The sequence below is a fragment of the Acyrthosiphon pisum genome, chromosome A1, assembly GCF_005508785.2.
Source record: "Acyrthosiphon pisum isolate AL4f chromosome A1, pea_aphid_22Mar2018_4r6ur, whole genome shotgun sequence".
NCBI lineage: Eukaryota > Metazoa > Arthropoda > Insecta > Hemiptera > Aphididae > Acyrthosiphon > Acyrthosiphon pisum.
Genome location: NC_042494.1, coordinates 19,977,279 through 19,989,627, shown reverse-complemented (window position 1 = coordinate 19,989,627; position 12,349 = coordinate 19,977,279). Strand labels below are relative to the sequence as shown.

The 12,349-nt window shown below is 29.1% G+C and overlaps 1 protein-coding gene across 2 annotated transcripts; it reads left to right on the top strand.

Moving 5' to 3' along the window:
- Positions 1 to 78: 78 nt before the first annotated feature.
- On the top strand, positions 79 to 8,945 carry LOC100163821 (zinc finger protein 226). Of its 2 annotated transcripts, none has more exons than XM_001951664.5 (8): positions 79 to 530; positions 4,854 to 5,152; positions 5,224 to 5,400; positions 5,710 to 5,808; positions 6,567 to 6,762; positions 6,824 to 7,029; positions 7,800 to 8,097; positions 8,194 to 8,945. In XM_001951664.5, the coding sequence occupies exons 2-8, from the start codon at positions 4,862 to 4,864 to the stop codon at positions 8,907 to 8,909; spliced, it is 1,983 nt and encodes a 660-aa protein (XP_001951699.2). In that variant the 5' UTR covers positions 79 to 530; positions 4,854 to 4,861; the 3' UTR covers positions 8,910 to 8,945. The 2 variants fall into 2 exon arrangements, with proteins under 2 accessions (XP_001951699.2, XP_008180653.1); XM_008182431.3 differs by lacking the exon at positions 79 to 530 and adding an exon at positions 563 to 1,730.
- The last annotated feature ends 3,404 nt before the right edge of the window (positions 8,946 to 12,349 follow it).

Genomic DNA, 12,349 nt, shown 5'->3' with positions numbered 1-12,349 from the left:
TACCGCGCGGCCGCCTTGGGCCGGAGAATTGACGGTCGGATCGTGTGGCGGCACTGTCGCCTCGGTGAAAACCACCATTCGCAATGGCGTGTACGTGGACGGCGAAAGGTATTCCGTAGTTTTTAACTGGCGGCCCGTGTTCACGTCGACGACAATCGAGGAGCGCGCGCGCGTTATGTAGTGTTAGTGTTTTTATTATTTTCATTACCATTATTATTTTTTTTTCAATCACAATATATACAAAATACGTACATATATTATTATGTATCTTATATTTTATCCATTAAAGTTTTTAATATATACCCAGCGAAACGAATGACGAAAACCAAAAACCAATACGGAATAATATATTACTATTATTATTATTGCCGTACATAACAGAATATAATATTATAAAAAAACGAGCTGCTGCTGCTTCGGCCACTGCTGGAAAAGCTGCCGCCCCCGTTACGTCTGGTCGCTGCGGGAAAGACGTCGAATCGGAGCCACCGAAAGCTGACGTCTGAGCGTCGTCGCCGTCACCGTCGCGTGTGAGTATCATCCGTGTGAGCCGCCGCCGCCGCGTCGTCCCCGCTCACGTACAGCACAGGGCCTTCTCTCCAAAATGGCTCTGCCCCTACCTTTACGTAGTGGTGGCCCGCACATGTATGTGTGGACGGCGGTGCGTGTGCGTGTGCGTACGCGTTTTCATCCCGACTTGGGTCAACGGTGGTGTGCCGTCGCCCGCCCGCCCATCCGCCCTCCAAGCGCGCTGCTCGAGGTGTCCCTCTCCTTGGAGCATTTTTATTATTTTTTTCCCGTCGCGGTCGTCGTAGTCGTCGCCGTGTTTTTTTTTTCACATAATCGGCATCGAACGCGCCGTCGCGTTCTTTTCCCGCGAGATAACGGTACGCACCACGCACGCCGACGGTTTCGTGCCGTCGTCGATTTTGACCGTGTTCGGGGAACAACCGAAATTATTCGGACGATCGTTTTTTTTCCACCCCGGCACGGGGGGCGCAAAACGATCGCGGCCGGTGGGCCGTGTGCGATCCGGAGGACGCGCGCGCCTTACGCGATCGCTGCACATTATTAAAATATATATAACGACGACGTCGACTAGAGGACCGCGGCGCGCGCGTCTCGAGAAAGTACCGGCGGCCGATTTTTATAAAACATTTCCGTACCGATATAAGTAGGTCTTGCGGCGGTATATTATAGTCACATCCTGGTTCTTTAGAATAATACAATTTTTTTTTCTTTCCATTCCGTTCCTCCGCTCATTATACACGCGACTGGATAGTAGTAGAAAGTGAAAGCGTGTACGTACGGTTTGTGCGACCGTCTATACTATTATAATAATAATATATATTTTATATTTTATTATTACATTGCTGGCAAGCGAGTGTGTGTCTGTGTGTGGTGTGTATATTTGTTTGTTTGCTTGTAAGAATTGTACGTACGCGTGTGTGTCGTTCTGGCTCTGTTTGTGCCTGCGTGAGTTACTTTTTGCAAACGCATTCCTTGTGCGTTTTTCGGGAAGCGACAAATTCGAGAAAAACCAGTGGGACGGACGAGTAGTAGGTTTATAACACCGCCACCGCCGGTCGCTCGTCTTTGCCGTAACATATCGCGTCAACGGTTTTTGGATTTGCCTTGTTGATCGTAATTCGTAGTGTTCTCGGCGCCGTGTACGAAACGAACAATCATTGGTGTAATGATAATAACGTCGACCAGTCTAAAGCGAAAAGGTATACTTTACAATCATCGATCAGAGTGGTTTTCCGGAAAACTGTGGGCATCGCTTTATCCGACGACCGCACGTTAAATTTCTTCTTCACGATCCGAAGATCTGTTTACGATTTTCGTTTTTTCACAGCTTGTGTCTAATTGCCTAATTCAGTAATGCCCCAATATGATGTCTTGCGTTTAGTCGCAACGTCATATTTTGTCCGTTATCTACCCACCCGATATCTCTGGTTCTTTTATCTCGTATTTTCAATTGGTTTTTTCATAATTAATCACCATGCCTATTGGTGTTTTTTCATTCGCAAATTAATTATGTAACTAAACCTCTATGATAGCAACGACGACGACGACACACAATCGCATTTGTTATTTTTCCGTTTTTTTTTTTTTACTCAATACTTGCGTTAAGAGTAGCATTGCACAATAACAATATCAATAACATATTATAAAAAAATGTCTTTGTTTTACATTTCTAAAGCATTAATACTTTTTTCAGTGCCTATTGCAATTTTTTTTATCATTATTATTATTTATTTATGACACACCGATCTATTGTTGTTTTTTTTTATATATTCATTTTACCAACACAAGCATTATATTATACAAAATAGATAGGTACAATATTATGAAAGAAAGAATTTTAATCTAAAATTGTTTTTTTTTAACAGTAAATAATCATACAAAAGATGAATGATATCATTTTAAATATACCAAATTGTTTAATTACAACTTGGGGTATACTTAAATTACCTTAGAAGTTAGGGGTAACCTTAAATTCATCAATTCATAATAAACACATCATTGCTCTATGGACTTTTAATTAGTATTTGTAATACTGAACACTGAACCTGTATAATAACTATTATTATTGAATATAAATTTGGGTACTATTTTAATGATAATTATTTACATTTGTTTTTAGGTTAAATATTAATGACTAATATCTTACTTTATTACCATGGTCTGTGAAAATACTGATTATAACTCCCAGATGATGAAAACACATAGAGAAGGTCTATAGAATTTATAGGTACTCTAATGATATTGTCCACCCACTGATTTCTTTATTAAAAAAATACTATTTTTATAAAATGAGCCTTGCAATTTTAATATAGGTAGTAATAATCCTTTTTTTTATTCCTGCTCACTTCTCTTTAAAAACTACAATTATTTTTCAATTTTGGATGTTTCATATTGTCGGTTGAGCTGTTCAACTTTATACATTGTACAATACTTTATACTCCTTATTTCCTAAATTATACAACAAAACCTCCTTATAAGACAGAAATCTCCTTATAACAGAAAGTCAGAAAATAAGAACAGTCCTGAATAACCTATTTCCCATATATTTTAGTCTCCCTATAACAGAAACTCCTTTATAATGGACAAGTCAATCTGTGCAAAAAAATTCTATTACAAGGAAGCTTTACTGTATAGTAAAATTAAATAATATGATATGTATTCAATAGGGACAAGGTACTGAGTAACATATAATTCACTAGTGGAAATGTTAATATAAAGTAACTATCTATAATATGAACATTGGAAATTATATCCAACTAGCATAATATGTGTCAGTAATTCAGTTGAGATGATTTAATGATATTTTATAACTGAAAACCCCAAAAGTATGTCCTTAATAAAATTGACTATAAAGCATACCTACTAAAATGGTACTTACTCATGAAATGCTTTTAATATTTAATATTTTTAATATTTTTAAAATGTGCCTTGTCATCATTTTTTTTAGGTTTACAAAAATGTATTCATATTTTCCAATTTGTCTGTCTACCTTAGAAAGCAGCAAAACATGGGGACCTACTTAATTTAAAATTACTCCACATATGTATATACTTACCCAGCAATATTTTAGTATGAATAATATTTTTAACAACTTTATGTTCTTAGAACAAATTAATAATTTAGGAATATGAAAATAGCTATCTTAAAATTGTATGAAAAACTTACTTTTATCTATAAAACCTTCATTTTAATAATTACAATTTAAATGTTTATAGTACCTAATAAACTAAAGCAATTAATATCATATTACAATTCTCATAAGCAATTTATAAATATTTTTACAGTTAATCTGTTTTAAATAGTGTTTGTCTTATTATCAACTTTGGAGACATGTACTATTGGTTTTTATATTAAATATACAACATTTCTAGTATGTTATTAAAATACATTTTGTGTACCTACCTATAAACAGACAGTCAATTTCTTAGAAAATTATTGATTAAGGTATATTAAATAGAATTTGAAGCAAAATTGTTTTCTTATAAGCTTCCTAAATTGCCTTATTAGCTAATGATTTTATAGGCATTGAAATTTCTAATTTAGATTTCTAAATGTCTCCCATATGTAAGTATCTAGTTAATAAAATCGTGACTTATAAATGATTAATATTTAAAGCCTAATTTAGTTTAACAAATTTATATCAGTTTATGTGTATTTGCATAACCTCTAAATGTATACCTAAATATATCTAATATAGAAAAATACCTTACATTTTATAATACTATTAAGTATCAAATAACTAATTACAAAACAATATTTAAAAATAGATAAACATTTTATTTGATTTTATGAACTATTATCAAATTTGAATTAAGCAGACTGCTTATTTCTTTTGGATATAGTAAATAATATAATAAATGTTAAGAATATAATATTAATAGGTACTTTAATATTCAAAAATATAACGGATTTTATTTTATTGATTTATTATGTTTGATAACAACATTAGTATATCATGAATTTATTGATTTGACTGTTCATACAAAATCAAATTAGTTTTAAACAAGTTATTTTGGTTTTTTAGTAGTTAAATCTGTCTTATACTGGTTACTGTAAGTCAGACTTTTTTTTAAATTTACATTGTCTAATTGTTAAATTTATAGCTTGAAAAAAAAATTGATTTAATATAATGCTGGTGTTGGGTAGTTACTTGTTTTATCATAGGTATTTTCTTTTGTGTAAATAGGAGGTATATTTTTGGAGATTTTACAAGTTGAAACTTAAATAGTATTGATAAAGAAAAAAAGTACTTATCCGCGAGTTAATTTTATTGTTTAAGCTTATTTATTTTGCATTTATTAATGGTTATATTTTTATTTTAGATTGAAGTATGAATACTGGAAGTTATCCTACATTTGTGACCGCTGCGCCGGCAACTTCGTTTAATACCTGTTCGAGTGCAAACATGACTCAAGTGAATACAGGAAACAAATATACAAATGTTCAACAACAAACTGATACATCAAACACTAATACAGTAGTTAATACTTCTAATACTAGTGGACAAGTTGTTGCACTGTTGAACAGTGATGAAGCAGGTGTAACTTACTTGAGGCCACTAGATTCAAATGGTTTTGCTGTAAATCTAGCTGGAGTTGGGTCATCTAACCAACAAGGACAAGTATGTTAAATATAATTTTTAACTACAATTTTTTTTTTTAATAAATTCATAATATTTTTCTTTTTATTTAGATATTTACTATTCCCATAACTGTTCCTGGTTCTAAGCCTGGAGAACAAAGTCAAACTATACAAATTCAAGTAGTTGGACAAGGCGGTATATCTGGTGATAAACTTTTGCCAGTTTTTGGACCAGTATTACAACTAGCGTATAACCAACAACAAGACAATGGAACCATTCAACTTCAAGTTAGTTATCACATAAAACAATATCAAAATAGAAGCTTAATTTTTTTCCCCGTAAATAATTTAGAGTTAGTTTAGTTGTACAAAATCTATCTACTTGATGATGGATTCATAGATATTAGATAGTATTATTGTTATTGTTATTTTTAATAAAATCTTTTCTAAAAAAATGTAAAAACATTGACAAAGCTCTAGGTATTTTACATCGCCAATTTTTATTAAAATTGGCCCCTGTTTGGGTAGCAATGATTTACAATTAAATTCAAAGTGTCACTCATATTTAAATCACTAAATTTATTTATATTACATCAGTTACAGCAAGAAGGTGATGTTTCAAATGACCAAATACATAACAACAACAATGATTCAATGCAATCGTCGGACTTATTGCAAGACGTTCAAGAGGATCAAGTAATGACTTTTAATTTATCAACCATTTCACTGCTATAGACGTACTAATATGTTCCTTTATCCATAAAATAAAATGAATGGGTTATCTGTTTGGTAATTATACCAGAAAATACAGTTAAAAATAACAAATTTAACGGAGAAAAAAGATTCAATGTTCATTTTGGTATGAATGATACAAATTTAAAGTTATTAATATGGCATTTCTAACAATAGTATGCCCTACTAGGCTCTGTGTTTGGTTATCCTGCTCGCATAAATTTAGCTAAGAGGATGTCGGTGCACCAATTATTATTATATTGTAATAATTTACGTGGCTCATAACAATTAAAATATCATAAAATGGTAAATGTAGGAAGACGGGTAATGTTCTTAACATAAAGTTTAGTGATAAGTGAATTCGCTCTAATAATAATATTAATATCAACCACACAGGGTGTGTTCTGCTAAACGTTCATTTGCTATGTTGTACGTGGGTCAGAGAGAAAAACATAAGTGCGCTGACATCCTCTTATAATTCAAGTCAATAAATAATTATGTTTTTAACTTCAACATAATATTATGATGGTTCAATGTAACTAAATTTATCATAATATAAGAATATCAAAAAATAACTGAAATTTATTCAGCAGAGCTGGGTATTTTAGGAGAAAAAATCTTAGCATTAAAAAGTTTGTTAATAATAGTAGTTATTAATTTTATATATTTATAATTTATATAATATATATATATATATATATATATTTTTTTTTATATATTAGGATATGATACAAGATGTTAAACCAGTAATAATCGAACAAAGCAGCACAGATAGTAATGGTATACCATTTCCATTGGCAGTAGTGGTAAATCAAGAAATGGTTGTGCGGCGTAATCAGCAAGACAACAAAATAATTGGTGATCAAAAAGATAATCAGGCGGACAAACGATTAAGAATTCAAAATGAACAAGATTCAGGTAAATGATAAAAATACTTAAATGTAATTTTTATTGAATTAAAAATTAAATTTATTTGCAGCAAATCAATATGTTATGACTTACTCATCTAATTCAAATAATTCTGTTTCATTGGCTGATTATATATCTATGAATCATGATAATATACCTCTTGGACATTTTTTAAAATTTTCACCCGATAATAATAAAAGAGATAGTATGGAATCATCTGGTAACCAAGATGATGGCACTAGTGAAATGGTAGTTTACGAAGATACCAATAATGGGGTAATTATGAACTCATATCACCTATATCAATTAATAATTTAACTGTATGTAGTTGCAACATAAAAATTAAAAATTTTAATATCAGTATTAATTTAATTCTCCGTGATTGTTAATTTTTGTGGTTTTTAAGAAATATTTTAATATAGATATAAAACTACAATTAAAGAAACTATTATTTTTATTTAAAAACTACAAAAATGTACTGAGAAATATTACTTGAATAATGAAAAATTAATATGATGAATTGATTATTAATTTTATTGTTATTCTAAACAATATTCATATAGAATTGATACATTACGTAGACCAGAAGTTACCAAATTTTAAATTTTGGCAACACAAAATATACTGATGACCCTTTTTTTCATTTATAATCCCAAATGTTTGCGATAAATTGTTGTCGCATAGTGTTTTGGTGACACTTCACTGGTACACTTATAATCTTCACGGCAGTGATCAATGATAAAACTAAATTCAGACAATAATATACAATATAATACACAGAAAATACTGTATCGTATGTACTTGTATTTATACATAAATATTTAAGACTTAATGTCTCCCACCAAAAATTTAATTGTGACACACAGTATAGAAACTTTGAGGCAATAATTGTTAATTTGACATTCCTTAATTTATGTTTACAATTTTGTGAACATTTCTACTAAGTATTTTTTTTTTAATTAATTTACTTGAAATTCGTGTTTAAACCAAGATTTTATCCTAGTATGTTTATCCAGTCCTTAACATTATATTGTTTACATTTTTAGGAAAAGGGTAAAAGAAAAAAAAAATACAAAAAGAAACCACCGGCTGCTCGAAAACCACGACCTGGTCAAATACATATTGCAACTGCCTTAGATGGTACTCTTCTGTTTTGTTGTCCAGAATGTAGCATGGCTTACCCCGATAAAGAAATGCTTGAACAACATTTAGTTGCTCATAAAATAGAAAGAAGATTTATATGTGACCTGTGTGGTGCTGGGCTTAAACGAAAAGAACATTTAGAACGACATAAATTAGGTCATAATCCAGAACGTCCATTTGTTTGTAATGTTTGTTGTAAAGGTAAAACTTTGTTCATTACAATTAGTAATATTTAAATAAATACATATTTATTTATAATGTTGTTTTGTGTTAAATATTAAAAATTCTATGATTTAGGTTTCAAAAGAAAAGAACATTTAAATTTGCATGCTGTGATCCACTCAGGCGTAAAGACTGAAGTATGCCAGGATTGTGGTAAAGGTTTCTACCGGCGAGATCATTTAAGAAAACATACTCAAAGCCACATTACTAAACGTTTAAAAGAAGAACATGCGGCTCTTCAACAAATGGCAGAACAAGCAACAGTGTCAGATCGTCAAAAAATGTCTGCCCCGGAGCTAATCCAAAATCAAAGCCATTCAGGACCAATCATTAACTTGGCACACCAAGAAATGATAATTGATGCTGTTGCTAGTGGAAGAAACGATAGTCCCACCCCTCCAAGTGATCATCAAATCGTCATCACCAAAGGCAACCAAAAACTTACTGAACAAGAGTTGATTATACTACAGCAGCAGCAAATTCAGCAGCAACAACAGCAGATTCAGCAGCAGCAGCAACAGCAGCAGCAGCAGCAACAACAACAACAGCAGCAGCAACAACAGCAGCAGCAACAGCAACCAAATAGTCCAAATATAGCCCAACAAGAGATGATCATTGAGGCTGTAGGACAACAACATCAAAGTCCATCTCCACCACATGTGGAACACCATCAAGTAGTTATTACTAAACTAGAACCAATAGAAGATTCTAGAGGAGAAAATGAAAGTATTGTTTTGACTCAGTCTGATGCTAGAGAAGCACTTGGTTTACTACACCATCAATCTCAATGACCTATACTTTCAATTGCCAAGGTGACAATTAAACAAGAGCCACCATAATAATGCAAGTATACTATTGGTATTTTATATTAATCGTTCCCTAAAAGTCATTCGATCTAAATCAATTTTAACATAACATGATACTATTTTTAAATTCTACCAAAAAATAACTTCCATTATTTTTTTTAAAAATTATATAGAAACAGAAGTGCTCAATATTATAAATTATAAAATTTACGTAGATGACATTATTTTGTATAAAAATCAAATAATTTTGTGAGGTTAGATATTATTAATACAAACATATATTTATAATTTCTGACTGGAAAATAAATGTCAATAACAATTTTTCATTAACCTAGCCTATTGTTTATTATATATTAAAGCATACATATTTAAAATCCTCAAATTATAATAGTTTATTTTAACTCATCATAATCATAAAATATAATATTATTATTGGATTTGTAATATCTTTTGGTTAAATGGAGGATTGTGAGGAGAAAAGACTCATTATTACTTATCTCAAGTAAATAGGATACAACAAAAAGAAACAATCTCTTGCTCACCCTTCTTTATTTGTTGAAGATATATGATTCACCCAATTGACAGAATTTAATATAAAATATAGATTAATAAACTGCAATACTAAGCGCAGGATAATAGAATACATATTTTTTATTTTTTTAAATTTTAAAATATTAAGATAATTAAAAATTATTATATAAAAGCTGTATAGTCTATTTTATTTATAACGAAATTGTGTATTTCTAAAATTCATTATTGTTGATGGAAATATTGTGTAAACATGTTATTTTTATTTTTTACTAAACATTTTATTGTTTGTTATACTATTATTAAAATATTTTTGTTTTTAAAGTATAATTATAATATATTTTAGTTAATTAACAAAATCTTTGAATAAATATGTAGCAAGATCTACATTTAAATTAAATTATTTATAAAATAATACAATATTTTTTTTTTAATTTATTGGACAGTTAATGTGTATATTTCCTATTAATGCTTGATAGTTACATTTTTTTTTTCATGTTTTATTTTATTATAACTTTTTTTAACCACATTCTTTAATAGATAAACCATAATACATTATCAATACAATTAGTTTAGTTAAATAATTAATTTAAAATGTATTTCATAATGCTACAATTGACCAAAGTTTGGTATATTACATACATTTTATTACCAAAAATAATTAAAAGTTAAGTATATAATTTTTTAATGAGTTGTAAATTAATGCTTTTAAAAACATCTAATACATTATCTCTTTTTTTTAAGAAAGCACTGTGATACAAAAAAACTAAATTTAATTTATGTCTATGGCTTTTCTGCAATGTCTTTAAGACATCAGATATTAATTATGTGATAAGTTATAGTTTCCATACATACATGCATATGATATGTATATGTATGTATGTAACTCATGCATATTTATAAACAATGTACACTATGATTTTAGAAATTTAGCAATAATAATTTGATTCAAGGGTAAAATAATAAAATGTTAGTTTATTTATGTTCATATTAAGTTAAGTAATTTTAATGTAATTTAAGAAATCCGTTATTTTGTATTAAGATTATTTTTTGTTTTTGTTATTTTGTCAATTAAAACGTCTAAACCAAAAAAAAAAAAATGTAATTCACATGCTACATAATTTGTTTAATGTTCTATAATTTTAAATATGAACTATGTGATAAGTTACAGTGTAAATAGAGGTGCATATCATCATCTAGATCTTAAAATGTTAAAACAAAAATGACAATATTTTTTTTACTTGATATGAATTTTTATACAGCTATTTTTGTTAGCCATATGAATGAGGACAATTTCACATATTTATAGTTAAAATTTCAGAAAAATTGAATGTTATTAACTATTATTTACTATCACTTTTATATTATTTATGTTAACATTTATACTTACATGTAAGGAATGTTTTGTATTGTATAAACATAAAACATTAATTTTGTTGGTTGTATGGGCTAGGTTAATTCATATTTATTTAATTCAGTTTACATTATAATTTGTCTTAATACTTTTGGTTAAACGGTTTTAAATAATACATGCATTTATTATCAATGATTAACAATATATTTTTCTTTGTTTTAGTTTTACTTATAAAAATAAATGCATGTGATTTGTGTATTTATTGATGGTTTACTTAAGGTAACATGTGTTTTATTTTTATATATTCATACCAAATTTGTTTTCAAAAATATCTAAAAAAAAAAAAAAACATGGTTTTATAACATTATTATTTATTACCTTACAATTAGTATGGTAGTGATTTTATATTTATGTCAATCTGGTTCTATATATGATTTTTCAAAGATATAACATTTTAAAACTTATGATTATGTGTTTTAATTGTTTTTTATCAAATATTTATTAGAAGTTCATCCCAGACCCCAGTATCTATATAGATATAATATCTAAATCAAATTTTAGATTCTGAGCAGATCAATGAAGGTATTAATTTTATGATGATGTGTATTTTTTTTTTTATTTATGTGTGTACACGATAAGTAGTTGAATTAATGCTTTGATTTTCAACTTCATTACCTATTCCGATGGGAAAGTGAATCTAGTAGTTGCATTCCTGTAGATCAACATTTGAAATTCCCAGAAGTTTTCAAAAGAGCAGGGAAAAACAAAAAAAAAAAAGATATAAATGGATGTTGCTCTGCTGTACAGTAGGTTACAAGTGGGTCACTGTATAATGGATAGAATTCAATGATATATCACTGTATGAGAAAAATGATTCTGAGCGGATGTCGATAACGGTATGTCAGTCTAGGTATAAGATTTATTATATACTTATCTATGGTGTTAAAAAAAAAATTGACCAATAATAGGTATCTATAATAAATTCCAAATTAATCGTGGTACTATCATAGGTATATAATAGTATACTTTAGAAGTTTAAAGTACCCACGAATAATATTATACAACCACAACATAATAACTAAAATAGGTTTTTTAATACGTAATTTCGTCCAAATTTGAGCTTAAAATGACTAAAAATAAACTGTGCTGAATGCTGATGTATTCTTTAGATTTTTCGGTAATAGATTTAACTACTTACGTGGAATCTTGTTATAAATTTTCAATCCTTAGATATAAAAGTTAAACATTTTATAAATTTTTGACTACGAAATAATTATTCAATTTTAAATTTGATAAATTTTGTCAAAATTCGATCTTTAAATGCTTATAAAAAAAAATTGTGCCTATGTATTTTTAATATTTTTCAACTGCTATTTTGGCAATATATCAGGAGCCTTGTATTAATTTTTTACACTTTTTGGCCCAACAGAAAAGACTATTGATATAGAAAAAAAATTTAAAACTGACCATGTCCGTAAACAGCTCAAAAAGTGTCAAATTATTTTCAAAATTTTATCATATATATAAAATACTAAAATAAACA

What these genes read in the sequence shown, in the direction of transcription:
- LOC100163821 (XM_001951664.5), top strand. Translation starts at nt 4,862, where the DNA reads ATGAATACTGGAAGTTATCCTACATTTGTGACCGCTGCGCCGGCAACT. An exon ending in ACGAAGATACCAATAATGGG is followed by an intron (nt 7,030 to 7,799) that starts GTAATTATGAAC and finishes TTACATTTTTAG; the next exon opens with GAAAAGGGTAAAAGAAAAAA. An exon ending in TTGTAATGTTTGTTGTAAAG is followed by an intron (nt 8,098 to 8,193) that starts GTAAAACTTTGT and finishes TCTATGATTTAG; the next exon opens with GTTTCAAAAGAAAAGAACAT.